Genomic DNA, 17314 nt, shown 5'->3' on the forward strand with positions numbered 1-17314 from the left:
ACATATCACATGCATGCCCTGTGCATGGAAGCCAGAAGGGGGCACTGGATTCCTGGAACTGCAGTTACAGAAAGTTGTGAGCAGTCACGTAGGTACTGGGAACCAAACCCGAGTCCTCTACAAGTGCAGCAAATGCTCTTGACCACCAACTTTCTAAAGATCCCATCACCTGCTTTTTATTGACCACATCATGGAGATACCAATCAGAGGAGGGTGAGTGGCTCATCAACCTCAGCTTTCTCTGGCTTAGATTATAGTGCAAGCACACTGTATTTGTCTGTGGTTATTATCATCAAGAATCCTCAAGTGTTTGGTAAAATCTGTTTAAAAGCCAGGCTTGAGCCTGATGAACAATAACTGATCCAAGTTTCTAATAGTAGATTTTTAATGATCTTGAATCTTAATTCAAATATCACTGGGGTTTTAAAACTTTCTAAACTGGGGGGCGGGCATTTGGAATATAATACAATTATGAACAATTCTTATGGAGGGGCATAATAAGCAGTAACTTTTCTTGGAGAACACGGAATATTTAAACCTTTGAGAATCACTGGCTGCCTTCCAGATTTTACTATTTTTCAGTGACAACCACATCTATAAAGCATACAAATGGACTCACTTCCCTTCCCTCTAAAAGACCAGTGTTCCCAACTTACACAGTTAATTTGATAATTCTTTAGACTCCACAATCTGTTTTTTTCTAAATTTCCAGAATAAGCCAGATTGTTTAATTCTACCCAATGACCTAAAGCTTGATGGAGAACCAGATACCTTTAAGTTAGACACTTTATAGAAGCCAGGTTTTCTTTCACTATAACATGGATAAAGCAATACAGCTTCAAATGGAGTCAAGTTTACTCTATTCCCTGAGGAAAGTCTGGCAGTGTTGGTGCTAATAGTATGCTGATTTTCCATGAAGCTCTTCTTCAGTGAGGAGAGCTGGCTCATGTCCTCTGTAAAGCCATATTCAAAAGTTGTGAGTTCTGAGGCCTCTCTTGGAGTAACCATCATTACTTTTTAAGACTAAACTAGAAACGAAGAATCCCACAGTTTAAACAATAGACCAGGATACAGTCTCTCAAAGAAAATCAAACAAACAAGCAAACAAAACCCCCACACTTTTGGTAGTTGACATTAAAGACTGAGGATGCTAGAAAAAGAGTTTTTAAAATGATAATTTTAATTCTCCTTTCTCTGATAATTGGCTTAAAATGTAACAAACTGGATTCTTGGTCTTCACATAAACCTAGACCCTCCCTTAAAATGGACTAAGGCAGGGAGGGGCCTTATGGACAACACCTTTTGACACAGGACCTGAGTGCATGTAAGTGGAGGGAAGGGTCCCAGATGGCTATGAAAAAGCATACCTAACTAAGTATCCACAGCCTGTGCATCTTTCTCCTCACCATAGTCAAGTCTTCATGAAAAAGGGTATCACAAACTCTGTGTTAGTCAGCTCTGTGTCCAGCTGGGGGCCGACTGGACATTGTATACTGAAAGCCTCTACTTTAAATCCCACGCCTTCTGCAACATCCTTCTAGCCTCCCTCCTCTTTCCCTCATCGCTCAGTCTTCTTCCCTTTGTTAGTTAAGATAATGAGGTTTAGAGTTCTGGCCATGACTTTCTCCTTACATTGTCTTACATATGGTCTCCAGCTCCAAAGTCCCAGCTCGGAAGTCCTGAGGTCCAGCCTCAAACTCCCCCCCATTGCATGCCAAACCCATCCACGCCGGCTCTCTAACCAAAACCCACTTTATCGTTTCCACTGTATCACCACATGTTAATGGTACACCCTCTCAGCACCCCTCATCAACCTGGTATTCCACGCCCATTCTTTTGTCTGATGAAAATAAACAATCTAGCATAAAGGTCTCTTCTCGTCAATCTCCCTTTCTCCTGATCCTCCCTGTGCTGTGTTCTACAGAAGGCCAAAGTGCTCCTTCTGAAGCCTCGGTCTGATCGCATCAACCCTGCATACAAACGATCAGTCCTCAGTTACCAGTGGAAGACACCGCTGCACACCGAAGCCATTTCTTCTATTTCTGTCCTCCCCTATATCAAATCTCATCGCACTCCTAAATGGACACACACTTCCCTCTGCTCTGCATTTTCCCCTGAACTAGCATGCTGGCCTCTCTCTTCTGCCTCACAAACTTTTATGTATCCTCCTAGACCTAATTCAAATACAACCTTCTCCATAAAGTCTTCCTTAATTCACTCTCCCAAGGAAGTGATTGTAATCTCTGCACTCAGCATCAATTATGCCACTAACCACACCTGGAATTAATCTTAACACTGCTATTCAGAACCAGTGGAGGAATACCTTGAGCAAGTGTCTTGTTTCTCTGTCTCTCTGTCTCTCTCTTTCTCAGTGGTGCTGGGGATTTGAACTCAGAGCCTTGCATATAGTAGGAATGTCCTCTACCACTAAGCACCACCCCAGCTTCTTAGGAACCTTTACACCACTAAACCCAAGAAAACTGGCAAGCAAAGAATAGGTCCAGAACACACCATTAGCAAAAGAAAAGCATAGTGGGTAATCATGCATAATGTGTACCATCACATTGCTCATTTTCATTAAAGTTACCCATTTGGGCATTCAGAAAAGTCACATCTGCAGTCTATGTGCATTCAAAAGTGCATTTTCCATGACAAAAGCAAAGGCAGAGAACAATTCAAACCCACCAAGTGGCCCTCACTAAGATACTGCCCTACTGAAATGTGGCCAGCCAACAAAGGGAGGAAACTTGCTTATATCAGCAACAGAACCTGAGCACTTTAGAATTTCTGAAGAGTCTAGAATATTTTGAAACTGAGTATAGGCTCTCCCATTTTCAGACCAGGACAGTTAAGCCTAAAACGTCCAAGAGGATTTGCCTAATGTCTTACAGCTCTTGGAAACCTGGTCTCCCAATTCCCGTTCCAGTGCCCTTTCGCCAAAAATTGTGTGTGAAGGGGAAAAAACTCAGTCAACCATCAACTGAAAGGTTTCTCCAAATCCACAAAGAAACAAAAAGGTGATGCCATGAATGTGACCCATGACATAAGCAGGTACTGGTCCAGCTGTCTGCCAGGCTCCACACTAGGCCATCTCCAACTTACTCTGTTGGCTTCATCAGTGTCCTCTTCATTGATGGAGCTGGAAGGGGAGGGAGTGGCTGATTTGCTTGCCGGAGGTGAAGGAGAGGTGTGGGGCACATTGGCCCCTCCCAAATTCAAGCCCAGCTGTGCACTGAGCTGGGACTGGTTGATGGTGGTCAGCTGGGCAGGAGGCATGATCCCAGAGCGAGCAGCATCGGTCATATGGACAATTGACCTCATGATCAAGGAGGGATCCTGGCGGTACTGTGACACTTGTGTGTGGCTCTGATCCTACAAAGATAAGAGTGAAGGGGAAATAAGTTTAGTTTTCCCAACCAGCAATGGACTTGCATGGTTAGTGACTCTGTAGGTGGGTCAGACCCATTGCAGCTTTGACAAGGCATTTAGCTATGTGCCACAACGACAAAAGGCCAGAAAGCTCAAAATGCAAAGATAGAATCCAGCTGTCTTGCTGTAGGATGGTCCTTGGATCACTTTTCCTAAATCACAATTTTCCAAAGAAGACCAACCCTTCAGGGGTTCACCAATGAGTCTGTGTCCTTCTCGTCCCCAGCACTGGTTCCATGACTCTCTAGCCCACTGTGTGTGAGAAGGCCCCACCCTCTGGTGTACCCTTATGGAAATGTAAACAACCAGCAGAGAGTGGCCAGAGAGACAAGGTTTCACAGAGGAGAGTCTGTCCGAGGTAGAGAATCCCTTCCACATAGTCCTGTGCTAACCAGGGTCATCTCGATTCTCAATTACACGGACGGGGCATCTAGACGTCATTCAGTGTCTTGGTTCCCACACCAGTGTTTTCATTTAAACCCACTTTGTTTTTGTTTTCTTTTGCAGAACCCACCATGAGTTAATGTCATAATACTTCTAAAAATACGCGTCAATAGCAGGTGGGGACTTCCCCATCAGCGTTAGTCTTCTGTGAAAATTATTTCCCTGACTTCAGAAGTCGCCTTCCTTGTTTGGGGAGTTACATAAAGCCATTAAGGCCATTGCTGTCTCTTTCTCTTTCCTTCATTTTAAAACCAAAGAAAGCAAAATAAAGACACGCCTTTCCAGTCACTTCTTTCAGAGTTGTCATTTGCAGGGAGTCTGTGACTCCAGGTGACCCAGAATCTCATTTTATAGACAAGGTTACGGATTCCTTCTGTTCCTCTTTCTGGAAAGGCTCTCCCCTTCTTTTAGAATAAGCCTTAACTTCTTCACATAAATATAAAATAAATATATAAATATAGAACAAAACAAAAACAAGTGAGAACTAAAACATGACTCAGGCAAAACAGAATAGAAGCTAACACAAATAGTTAAATCAAAGCAACTTCACAAATTAAATATCTTTGTTTTGTTTTATTTGAAACAAGGTCTCATGTAGCCCAGGCTGGATTTAATTCTGGAATGCTTTCTTAATCTTTTAAGACTTACGCCTGAAAGTCTCAAAGTTGTCGTCAAGGTATACTTAAATACATTTAACTGTGACTGAGTAATGACGTCTCAGTTAACCTTCAAGACCATGTTAACTAAGGCTTACTAAGTCTAATTATGACGCTTCAGCCTCCATAGTGGAGTCACCTGGCTCTCATTGTTCCAGTGCCTGTGAAAATCAGTCCGGATAGGTGCTTACTGACTGGCAACCAAACACAACGTTTGAATGACCTCTCATCAGCAAAATGGCAGCCAAGAACCAAGCCCTCCAGACAGAGGCCACCTGCCGCCTACCTTTATTATAGAGCTGGCTGCTAGGGTGCTCTGGCTGGCGGACTGACAAGGATCCCTCCCAGGGTGTTTCCTGGGTCCTGGGATTTGGGTGTTTCCTAATTTAGCCCCTGGGACTGGGTACTATTATTGTAGCAATACTTAAACATGAGTGAGTCCCTGGGCCACTAGTCATTGGCTAGTGACTCTTGCTCAACAGAAAAATAGTGCTCTAATGAGTCGTGGTGCCTGCCCTAAGGATAGGTGGTGCAAGCAGAAAGAAAAGACAATGGGTCCTCAGCCCGGCGTTGGTGGCGCACACCTTATATCCCAGCACTCGGGAGGCAGAGGCAGGCAGATCTCTGTGAGTTCAAGGCTAGCCTGGTCTACAGAGTGAGTTCCAGGACAGCCTCCAAAACAATACAACCCTGTCTTGAAAACCAAAAAAAAAAAAAAAAAAAAAAAAAAAAAAAAGATAGGTCTTGGGTCTTGGGCTCTCCACCACCATCCATCTGTTTTCTAAATGGATTTCTCTCATTATATTTCATTTAAAAAGACAGTGTATTCCACAATTAGGGAATTATTGTGAAGAATATTGGTGGCAAGGCCAAGGTCTTGCCAAAAAAAAAAAAGAAGGTCTTTGGACCCAAGAAGTTGTTGACCCCATCCTTCTTATCCCCCATAGGACAAGATACCAAGAACCCTCTGGAATACATTCAAGGAGATTCTGATTCACATAATCTACTCCTCAGAATGTGTCAATATTTTTCATGGCTGACACTGACCCTATCACAGCTTCCTATGTTGGAGGATGATCATGTAAGATCAGTGGTCATAGACTCTACACTATATCGATTTATAGTGTAGAGGCTCAAGCTCCTGTAGGGCCACCAATTATTAACAACTGCTCAGAAGAACTTGAGCCTTATCAGCTCCTATCATTTTCTATTACAAAAGTAATCTCTAAAACACGTCTAGGCTGGGGATGTAGCTCAGTACTAGCGTGCTTGTCTACCACAGGTGGGGCCTGTTTCCAATCCCTAGTACTATAAAGCCAACCAACAAAGAGTTCTTAGGACTCCCCATATTGCTTTAAAAAGTCAGTTCCTTTTAAAAGTTCATATTGAACATTTAACAGGCACCCATTCTCTGTCTCTGGAAACTAAAAAAATCCAGCGTGATTCCTTTTAAACATTCAACAGAAGTGAAGATGGTGCCTCATATTACTTCTGAAAGGCAGAATTTATATGTGTTTCTCCAAAAGAGCTCATACCTTTTCCCAGCAAGAATAACATAACAAGGAAACACATAACCAAAAACAAAGCCCAAAGAAACATGTTTTTGTAAGTCATTTCCTCCCTAGAAAACTGGGTCTTGAAAGACTTCCCAGTGGTCAACTTATATGAGTAAAAAAAGTACTGGATTGTAAGAGACCTCTGTAAGCAACACGATGTGAATGCCAGTAACATTTGCAACTTTATTTATTTGTCTGTTCATTTTATTTTATGCTATGGTTCTGGGTTCAAACCTAGGCTGTCACATTAGGCAAGTGCCCTACCACTGGGGCATATGTTCACTCCGCACTTGAGAAATACTCATGTTCCAAGCCCAGGGAACTTGATGCTCAAGTTGAGGGCGACAGCACAGAGTGTCACAGGCACTGGGGGCAGAATTAGCTGGAGAGGAGACACAGGGCAGGAGTGGACAGATGGCAATGGGCCAGAGAAGACCAGGTATGTTGATGGCAGGATACTTCCCTGACGAAGAGCCCCAAGACCTAAGGTACAAAAGGAGGCAGAAATCAACAGCCAGGGAAGGGAGCAGCACACCCCAAGAGAGGTGATGTGTGGAGGTGCAGGGATCAGAGGAGGATACAGCACAGCTGGCCAGAGGCTGCCACCATAGGGTCAGAACAGCACGGCCCTTAGGCTGCAGGATGGATATTGGCTAGAAAATGGCAGATCTGATGATGGTAGTGTACAAGGATGCCACTGGGTGCTCAATGGTGTGTCTCCTACTTAGTGGGATTAGTCATTCCAGTAAATATGAACTGACCACTCCTCAGGGGAAATCCAACTGCATTAACTTGAGACTTTCAGTATAAATGTTCAGGTAGCTGCCTCAATCTGTGTCTGAAGAAAACTCAGGATTAATATACACTGGGGATGGACAGACTCCGGTCCTAAAGGAAAGCATTGTCGGCCATCTACAGGCATGGAAATACCACACATTATATGGCTGGCTCCTAACAAAAGAGTCACTGCTCTAAGGTTTGCTGCTTCTCCCTTTACCTGGTCAAAGGGTCTCTTCATTTTTTAAAGGAGAGGCTAACCAATGGTCATTTCTGTCTGCAATACCATGTTTTCTTAATTTGTCCAAATCCCTGCCTATTATTAAATGTTTAACATTTAAGTTAATTATTTTTTAAAGATTTATTTTCATTATTTAAAATGTGTGTGTGTGTGTGTGTGTGTGTGTGTGTGTGTGTATGTGTGTTTAGGTATGCACACATAAATGCAGGTACCTGGGCAGGCCAGAAGAGGGCACTGGATCTCCTGGAGCTGGAGTTACAGGCTTTGGTGAGGCATTTATTGTGGGAACTGAGAACAAAATTCCAGTCTTCTGCAAGAGCAGCAAGCAATCTAAACTACTGAGCCATCTTTCCTGACCCCAAATCAAACTGTTAAAATGTAGATAATCTTGTATTAGTAAAGAAATATCTCATCACTAAACTAATAAAGAGCTGAGCCAAACACCATTAATTACCAAGAGGAACATGGGCTCTATAAATCCTGGGACCTGCCTAAGTTGATGGTCCAAGATCTGCTTTCCCTTACATACAGACAAAAGAAACGTATGAAAGAAGCAAGATGATTTTTTCCTTGACCTACCAACACCAAAGACAACTGAGAAAACCTTCCGACTATGTAAATCCCCACTACACAATCATGGTTGCAAATCACACACAGGATGGAGGGTGGGCCAGGGGGAGGGGCAGGTGGCTACAGTTGTAGTGCTCTCATTTCCTGAGCCAGGGCAACTCAAATCCCATTCATATTTAAATCTTTTTCACACTTTAAGTGTTGAGCAGTTTATCTTGGTACAGAAAGAAATAGTTCCCTAGTATTTTCCCCCCAAATGTAACCTACTGGCTTTTACATTTTTTCTTTAAATATTACATATTATTGTCCTATTTTTACAAACTTACACTCATTAAGTGGTGCTTCCTTCCATCTGGGTTGATCTCATCATAAAAAGAATTTTAAATTTTATACGCAAATGTATTTATGTGCCTTCTATCTGCAGTGTCAAGCAAATACTCCCTATGAACAACCCAACATCAGGTTTTCACATTGGAGGACAGCACCCAAGTAAGACAAAAATAACCCAAATATGAGAGAATGTAACTAAATAGATTGCCACTGAGCCCGTCTTTAACCAACATTTCCTGAGAACTGGAATAATTAAACAACTATCTGTAAAAAATATTATGCTGTATTAAAAATACCAGAGTAACTACTAATATGAAATATAGGCCAGCAAATTTATGCTCAATTATTTAATCATGTCCTATAGCAATGTTAAAGTTTTATTTATAAATTAGCAACAATCAAGCAATTATGATTAGCCAGTAATATTTCCAGCCCCATAGCCCATGAAGCAAACTCCACTAAGCAAGCCAATGAGAATCACTGACTCCTATTTGACCAACTTTATTTTCAAGGTTTTTTTTCTATGTTCAGCTATGTGTTTGGGTGTGTGTGTGGGGGGGAGAGGGTTAGTGCAGGTGCCTGTGGAGACCAGAGGAAGCCAGTCCTCTGGAACTGGAATTAGAGGTGGCTGTGAGTCAGCCAATGTGGGTGCAGGGATAGACTGGGCAAACTTGGATCTCTGCAAGAGCAGTTTGAGCTCTAAAGTGCTGAGTCATCTCTCCAGCTCCCATTCCACCAACTTTCCATTCATCAAAATATCTACATTGTCCAATTTGACTTAATCAGTGCTCTCAGGCTTATGATCTCATGCACGGTCTCATTTTAATGAACAGTTTCCTTGTAAAATAGATTGTTATCGAGCATTCAATGTTATGTCAAGCTTATTCCCTTTAATCCCATAGTACATTTTTAAAGAGGAATCCCAGTTTTCCAACTGCTTATAGTCTAAGTTTCCTTCCCTTCAGTTTAGTGTAGCAGTCAAGTATGCCTTATAACGAATAAATATGCTTTCATTGTCCTTTAATTCATTCAGATATGGAAGAGATGAAATAGCTCCAGACCCAAGACCAGCCTACAGATGTCAATAAGTAGCAGCAGGTGAGGTTCCTGCCTTCCTGGAGCTTCTATGTTCTGGTGGGGGTGGTGGGAATCCAGCAAAGGCCACCCAACACAAGATGACAAGTGCTGTGACAGTAAGTATCTGGAATAACCACATAGAGTGACTTTCCCCTCTGACACATACTGTGCCATCATGTCTGGTTGTATCTAGGAATCTGAACTTGGTGCCGTGAAAATGGTGTCTTTGTAGTCCCCCAGCACTGATAAGGTCTGGCAACATTCAACCATTGATGACACAAGCCACAAAGAAGAGACATGGAAAAAGGTTGACCGTGTCACTGTTGACCAATCAAGTGAGCTGCCACGCATGGTACTGCACAACAGTTGATTGCAACTATTAGTTCTGAGCACACGACTACTTTTATAAATAACCCTGATTCCGACCTTAAAGGCAACACAGCACCCATGTGCTGGGGTCAGTGGTATTTACAGGCTAAGCAGAAGGAAGGTTTTGGTCACTGGATGGTTCGAGGCTATCTGTTTCACTAGGAAGGGCAACAGTGAAGTGTGTGTCTCTATCCATTCCAGCACAGAGTAACGGGTGATAAGCCTCTTTAAGCATCCAGACTGTGAGTTTTGATATTACAGGGAGGAGACATTAATTTTAAAAAATCCACAAAAAACTAATGTGGTTATACTATAGTCCATAGCGCTTAGTGGGTGCTATATTTTGCTAGTGGTTAATGTTCTTTGATTTCCTAATTCAGACTTTGTACAGTTGAGGCCTTGTCCACTACAAGTGAGGGAATTGCTTCTTTTTCATTGTTAACTAACAGTGAAAATGGTTTTTGACAGCAACTCTACTTAAAATACACAGGCACAGCCATCATTCAATCTGTATGAGAACCTGCCAGTCCCCGATGGCTGAGCGGTAACCATCCTATGGAATTCAGCAGCACAGCCACTGTTGACAATGGCAATGAACATGTTCATAATAATAATAAGGGCTTGTTTTAATAGAACGTTCCACACATTAAACACATTAATGATCCATGAAATAACTGTTTTATCTGTAACACATTAAGCGACATTACTAAAAACAATGTATTAATTGGCAGTGGGCTATTTCTTTGAATGTAAGTTTTTTTCCTTTGAAAGTATATCAGGAAAATCATTTCATAAAGATAAAAATAACTTAATCAAAATTAGAACCATGTTGTGTGAAGAAAGAAAAATGTATAAAATAAGTTCTGTAATTTTAGATATGCCATTTCAATAAGCTCTCACTTTTCTATACATAAAGCTATCTACCTGGATTTCAAGTTAAGCATGTTATATATTAGCATGTGAAGCATTCAGACTCTGCAGCCAGAGTCCTTCCAGTCTTTTCTCTCTTACCTGAACAGATCCAAACACTTCACACTCAAATGTGCTTCCTTTGCCTCCCCCCTTTTCAATTTTCAACCACTACCTTTGATGTGCTACAATATCAACACAGCATTATACACACACACACACACACACACACACACACACACAGATGATGATCACGCATGTGCCATCACAAATAAATCCAAAACAACATCAAACAGAACATGCAGGCCTTCTACACAGGAAATATAATGCAGCCAGAAAACGTGTATGAATCATCAGTGTGTTTTATAAATTCTCTTTGGGGGGGCATACAAAATATCAAACTAGAGACAATTACCTCACTGTCTGTTTCTTAGATATCAAAGAGAATTTTGAAATTCATCAAAGCTAACCTTCTGTTATGTACAACAGGCTGAGCTGAAAGGAATGTTAACAAGTTCAATTTTCATTCAATCAGCAGTACTGCTCTCCGAAATGTTTCATTGCAGGAAAGAAATAAAAATAATCTATATGGTAATTATGAGAATGAATCCCCCAGTAACTTTCAGCTACATGAAAGGTCAGTTCTATTCAAGATATTTTATCAGCCCCCTGCACATACTCCTGTCCTGTCATTTTAAATCTGAACAGCATTTTATTTTCCCATTTACAGCTACCTGCAGAATTAAGTACTTAAGCCAAATAAGAAAAAAAAGAAGAAGAAAAAGAAATGTTGAATGCTGGCAAAGGCTATAATAGCATAGAGATAAATCGTTCATCTGCTCTCTCTCAAGCCTCTGGGGCTGCAGATTTTTCTTCTCCTGGTGCACTGTGGGTATTCAAAACTTGTTCAACATGATTTCATTTCATTTCAGGCACTGCCTGAGAAAACTAAATTACAGAATCAATCATACAGAAGGTCAGAGTGAGACTTCATTACAAGTATTGCATGCTTGCATGAATATCTTTCATTTATGACTGACCCAATATGTCACAATAGCTGTCTAGTAAAAATAATCCACTTTCTGAAATTGATGTACTACTGATGTCGGTGCTACTCAGCAGGCAGGGCAGATTATAGAGAGGTGTTAAAAAAAGCTTTGGAGCTTCATTGTTGGTTTTCAGAATTGCAATCTTTTGTAGATTAAAATAACTTCCAGATGATCAGTTAAACTGACAATAATGCTTAAAGGTAACAAATTTTTACGTAAAATCTACTGTTGGTGTCGACCTGCCCAACCACATCCTGTTTTAAAACCTCCATGCCCACCACAAGCAAATCAAGGTTGTTCTTTGAAACTACAAATGCACGGACATTCGATTTTTCAGCAATTCTCTTTTGAATACCAGAGGGGTATTTGCATATTCTGAAACTTGAATGCTAATCGTTGGACTCTTTTTAATCTCTTCCTTTTCTGGTCTGCTTTCTGTTTTTAAATATAATGGCATAAATTTAAGGAAGATAAACATGTGCTTGTTGCCAACAATAATGCAGCCAATCAGGACTATGACAAACTGGGAGCTTTCTGAAGCAAAGCCGACGGAGCTCTGCAGAAAAGCTGGTCCTATGTGACAGAAACAGACTGGCTTTTCTTCTTGTATGATAGGCTTAATTCACCATAGCAATCCCTCACAGACAGCCATATTCATTTGGATAATAAAACTTGTTACTTGCATAAGACATGAAATATCCCACATGCACTAGGATGCTGAATGTATGATGTATACAGTGTTATTTATTATTTCTGTATTGACCTTCTTACAGGAAATTTCAGAGGAGGCTTCTGTAGAGTATTATGATGTAGCCAGCAACTCGGTACCCGGAGGGAGATAGAAAGGAACCTTGACATAACCTATTTTTAACCATGCCTCTGGCGATTCTGAATTCAAGTTTACAGGTGAACATGTCAGCAGTCCACAGAACAAAGCCAACGACACATTGTATCCATCATAATTCTGTCCTGGTACATTTTATTTTTCCCAGCATTTGTGATTTAAAATCCCATGACATTTTTCAAGGTGAAATTCTACTAGAATTTCCAACAAGATTAGTTTGCTTCAAGCCAAAATAAATAGCATTCAGGTTGAGCAGAACTTCAAACCAGCAACCATGGCCATGATGAGGTCTATGTAAATACAAGAGCCTGCACTTAAAGTACCTACACTTAAAAAAAAATCAATGAAACAATTGAACTGCTTTAGTGATTAGCCATACATTACAAAGAAAACATTAAAAATTGAGTCCTTGATTCTAACGCCATCCCGGGAAAGCATTGTCTTTAAGTGTATGTGAATATCATAATTATTTTATGATTCCATCTTTGTTCTTTCCAATATAGTAAATTCAATTGACCATGAAATGAAATTTCATAGTCAAAATGCCTCCTTTACACTTTTTTATAGCAGCAGTAACAGTTTTATAGCTTTGAGGCAAGGTAATTCATCAGATGTTTAATTTAAAGGCAGATTCTTATATTACTAATAAATATTTACCAATTTAATAAAGTACACATTTTAGCATATATTATATGGTCTTTTAAGTATTTTTGCAACTTGAATGAGCCTGGCTGAGCATCTATAAATATGGCCAGCCATAGTAAACTCTCTTGGTGACTAAACACCCTTTTTATCTTTATTATTTTCCAAGTACATTACAAGCTAGACTGTAGAGGAAGATAGAACCCTCCATTCCACTGTCAAAGAGACAAAAATGTAAGACAGTCCACAGAAAACAATTATTTGCAATGTCAGGGATCATTTATGAATACTCAGTGACTATTTCCTGCCTGCTCACAGCATTCTTCTCTGACCAAAAAAAAAAAAAAGTAAAAAGTAAAAATGAAAACCTTCGTGTTCAGCTCAAACACAAAAGATCACAGGCAAAGAAAATTATGTTGCTGAAATCCTATTTGGGAAAGTAATCTTACATTTCAGAAAGCACACTGAATCTTTGCACTGTTAATCCACTACATATTTCGCAATCATACGTTGTTATCTGGGGAATTAAAAATGAAACCAATAAACATCGCTGGCATGGTCTTAATGCACAGAGAAATATGTAAACAAGCAGTAGGATTTGTTTTTGTTATACCAACACATCTGTCTCACTTTATCAGGGTCTGGAAAAAAAAGACCACTATAAACTATTAATCTTGTTTTAGGCTGCCTGGTTAGCACCTTACCTCCACAGACACAAATGCACTCTATACTGTGCTGAAATAAAAAGACACAATCCCAGCAGAAGAGTTTAAAATACTTAAGCAGATTTACTCCCATGATTGCTGACTATAATTGCACACTACGAAAAATAGAAATAAAATTATTGCATTAGTAATCTTTGCTCTCTAGAGTGCTTTATTCGATGTTTGTGACAATAAATAACACAATTAGGTACATTTCACACAGTAACTCAGGCTGTATTTTCTTCTGCTGGTTACGAGCAGATTTTTCCCCTTTCCTCTGTATCACAGCTTGGTATTTGATAGATGATGAGAACAAACCATGCGTCATACACATTATGGTCTCAATCAACAAGTTTAAAAACATGGGCACCTAAGGAAGGCTTCAATATTCAACTGCTCACCTGAGTAAGCTCACTGCAAGCATACCTCCACATTGCAACAAAGGCAAGGGAAAGCAGCCTCCCTAAAGTTCATTTCATATAGGAAGACTCTTGTTGGCCATCCTCTATGGCCAACAATAACCCAATACCAGGTAACAATCTAGTTTACTATGTTTAAAGGGCAATCAGAGCATAATCTAAGTGCCCATCAGAGACAACAGCCCCTCAGCTCCTTACCATGTGAGGACAAATGACAAAGGGTAGTCACAGGTAGGGAGAGGGTTGCTTACCATATGCAGCCCATTGCTATGAAGTACGCCATCTTGCTCCACCAGGTTTCTTGAGATTGTAATGGAAGGAAGATCCAGGCTTTGAGGGGGAAACTGGGGTGTGAACTCATTTCCCTGGGAAGGCAACGGATCACTGAGAGCCTGAAAGGGTAGCAGTACATCGGGCATGCCCAGGGTGGGGTCCGACTCTGGAGGAGGCGTGATTGGTGGAATTTCAAATTCTTCATCCCCAAGGCTTGGTGTGTGGAATGTCTGCTAAGAGGAAACAAAATACAAACACCCTCAACATTCAGTCCCTGTATTTTATCTCCCCTAGAGGAAAGAAGAGAGACTTCCCATGAAAACATTACATAGCTAGGCCAAATATTTACTTCTCAGATGAAAACATTTTAAACACAGATTTCCATATCTAAAGTTTTGCTGATCATTCTGATTAAAGATTTAAGTCTCATTATCATATGGTTTTAATGGAGTATCAGTATTAACAGTTTTTTAATGCGTACTTAATTAGCAACATCTGTCTTTGTTGTTAGTTGGAGCATCGGCGACATTAGATTTGGCTATATAACAAATTGCCACTTTATTGATATGTTAGCGCAACAGCTCAAATCGCTTATGCGATCCACATGCTTCATAAAACGCTCACGATTTTGTGGCATGCACACACACGCACAACATTAACCCACAAGTGAACATCACACGTGTTCACTTTCTGCCACAACCTATAAAACAAGGAATATTAAATTTGTGATTTGGTTTTTAAATTTTTCTTTATTGGCATATTCTCAAGCATAATAAATGCTTATATGGAGATTGTTATTGTGTCACACAGCATTTTCTGTAAGGACTATTGTGGCTCATATTAAAAGATGCCAGTGCTTTTATTGAAACAATAAGAAGAATTTTTTCCTTTTACATGAACATTTCCATATACATTTATCCAAACACCCTCTACCAGACTTCAACTTCTAAAGCTATACTGATATAGCTACACTAAGTATTTGGGTATGGGCACTGCCTATTCATTCACTTAGATAATGTTATGTCTTAGAACCTATGTAAATCTCAGTGCATCGTTTTTCGTGAATGGTACTGATGTTCTTACAGGCTGTGTTTTAAAGTAGGGTGTTTGGAGAACATCAGGCCTGCCTTGCATTCCATGATGTTAAGCATCTCTGTCTTAACACGTGGGTCTTGTGGGGAGGGAAGAGAATTAAGATCTAATACTATTGTTTAATAATAATAATAGTAATAATAACATACACATACATACACCTAGGTTTTGGTGAGTCACAGGGTTTGGGGCTACTCAGATATCTTTTTTATTCCTAGCTAACAGGGTCACAGATGTAGTTCATTTATTATTAATAGTATTTGAAAGACTGAACTAGCATGGGATAATTGGAGTCTGCTATTATTGATAAAGAGACCTAATTAAGAGCTGAAAATCATCATTCCTCAAACTCTTAATTATTATGCTAGATAATAACTACCTGAAAGGAAAGAGAAACAAACTCAGTGTAGAGTGGGGTTCAAAGAAAAACATTTCTTACACACAGAACCTGACGAGCATTCCTTGCTACTCACCAGAAGGAAGAGCTCATGAACTAAGGGAGTTGGTAGCAGGGCAAGTGGGCACCTTGAGGACCTTGGTAGGCTCAATCAATGTAAAAACACTGTAACCTTACAAAGCATTTTGAGAGCCAGAATGAAGCATTTGATATTCTGACATGGGTATTCTTGCAGTGATACCCAGAATGTCAGTCTCTCACTGTGGCACCCTGAATTCTTAGCAACAAAGGGATGGATTGGCCGCAAACGTGGTTGGCTAATGAACGTAACCCTATGGCTGCGTTCGCTGTTATTTTGGCACTAATGTGGTCTAGTAACAGATGCAACTGTAATTTGTGACTCATTTGCTACCCCATTACTGCTTAATGAAATCTAACATATCACATTAACAATACGGATAAACACTCATTCTTGATATGTGGCATTTGGCTGTTTTCATTACCACTGTAATTAACACTTGAAATATTATTTCAATAAATATTTAAAGTATTTTAAAAATGGTCAGAGTAATCATGACATAGATAGAAAACATGACGCTAATGTGTGAATTTCAAACTGAAGAGTATCCTGGTCCTTGCAGTGTTATTTGTAGGACATTGTCCCTATAAAGGGAAATGGTTTCAGGCACGATTTAGGCTTTACAGCATGCCAATCTAAAGTCTTCCAGAATTAGTTTGCACTCGTTAAAATGTTAAAAAAAATACAGATAAATTTACTTTTAATTCAGTAATTGGGAAATTAGATGAGAGCTATAATGTGGCACATTAGCAATTACTCTGCTTTATTTTTTGATCACGGAAAGATGCACAGTAAAGCCATTACATAAGATCTTAAACTCCAGTATAAATATAGCACACCTCAGGCCAGGCAGTCAAAATTAAAGAGGTTTTCAATTTTTTTATTTTTGCAAAGGAATAATCAGAGACATGTTATATATAACGTGTCCCCGTGGCACAATCTTTTTAAAGACGCATTAATTTTAAGTTAGAAGCTATATATGTCTACATTGGCCTAATAAAACAATGGAATGAAATAACATTGTAATATGTAACCAAGGAGATGCTAAAATCTTAACTACCTTTAAAGAGTGGTAAAATATTACATGTGGAGTCTCCACAGAGAAAAGAGAGAGATTAAACGTCAAATTTAATATTAAGTACTGCAAATCCCAAATGCTGTTTTCTGAAAGAATACAAGCCACCACAAATCCCATCAACAATGAAGGACATGGACTTTTGACCAAATGAATCATTTAGCGTTTATGCAATCAATTTTTACTGATACTGACTTTTTAGTGTTTACCTTGAACATGTTAAAGTAGTATGTGCATGGTTAAATACCATCTGTACTGAAATGTTCAAAACATTTGTTCCTTTTGATAAGAATGCAAATCTGGAGAACTGTTGTATCAACATATAACAGCCGACGTCTGACACGGTGAATTATCACAGCTGGAATTAAATTGTTTCTGAACA

General features: G+C 39.8%; 1 protein-coding gene across 2 annotated transcripts in view; it reads right to left on the reverse strand.

The window, feature by feature from the left end:
• The window catches only part of Tox3 (TOX high mobility group box family member 3), a 100332-nt gene that overhangs the window by 9359 nt on the left and 73659 nt on the right, over positions 1-17314 (reverse strand). The window contains exons 3-4 of one of the 2 annotated variants that reach the window (XM_005079162.4): positions 14268-14522; positions 3103-3372 (exon numbers count right to left, since the gene is read on the reverse strand). In XM_005079162.4, the coding sequence (XP_005079219.1) occupies positions 3103-3372; positions 14268-14522 (525 nt within the window). The remainder of the gene's footprint in view (positions 1-3102; positions 3373-14267; positions 14523-17314) is intronic. The other variant, XM_005079163.4, reaches the window with a different exon arrangement.

This window comes from Mesocricetus auratus, unplaced genomic scaffold (genome assembly GCF_017639785.1).
Source record: "Mesocricetus auratus isolate SY011 unplaced genomic scaffold, BCM_Maur_2.0 Super-Scaffold_100045, whole genome shotgun sequence".
Lineage (NCBI taxonomy): Eukaryota > Metazoa > Chordata > Mammalia > Rodentia > Cricetidae > Mesocricetus > Mesocricetus auratus.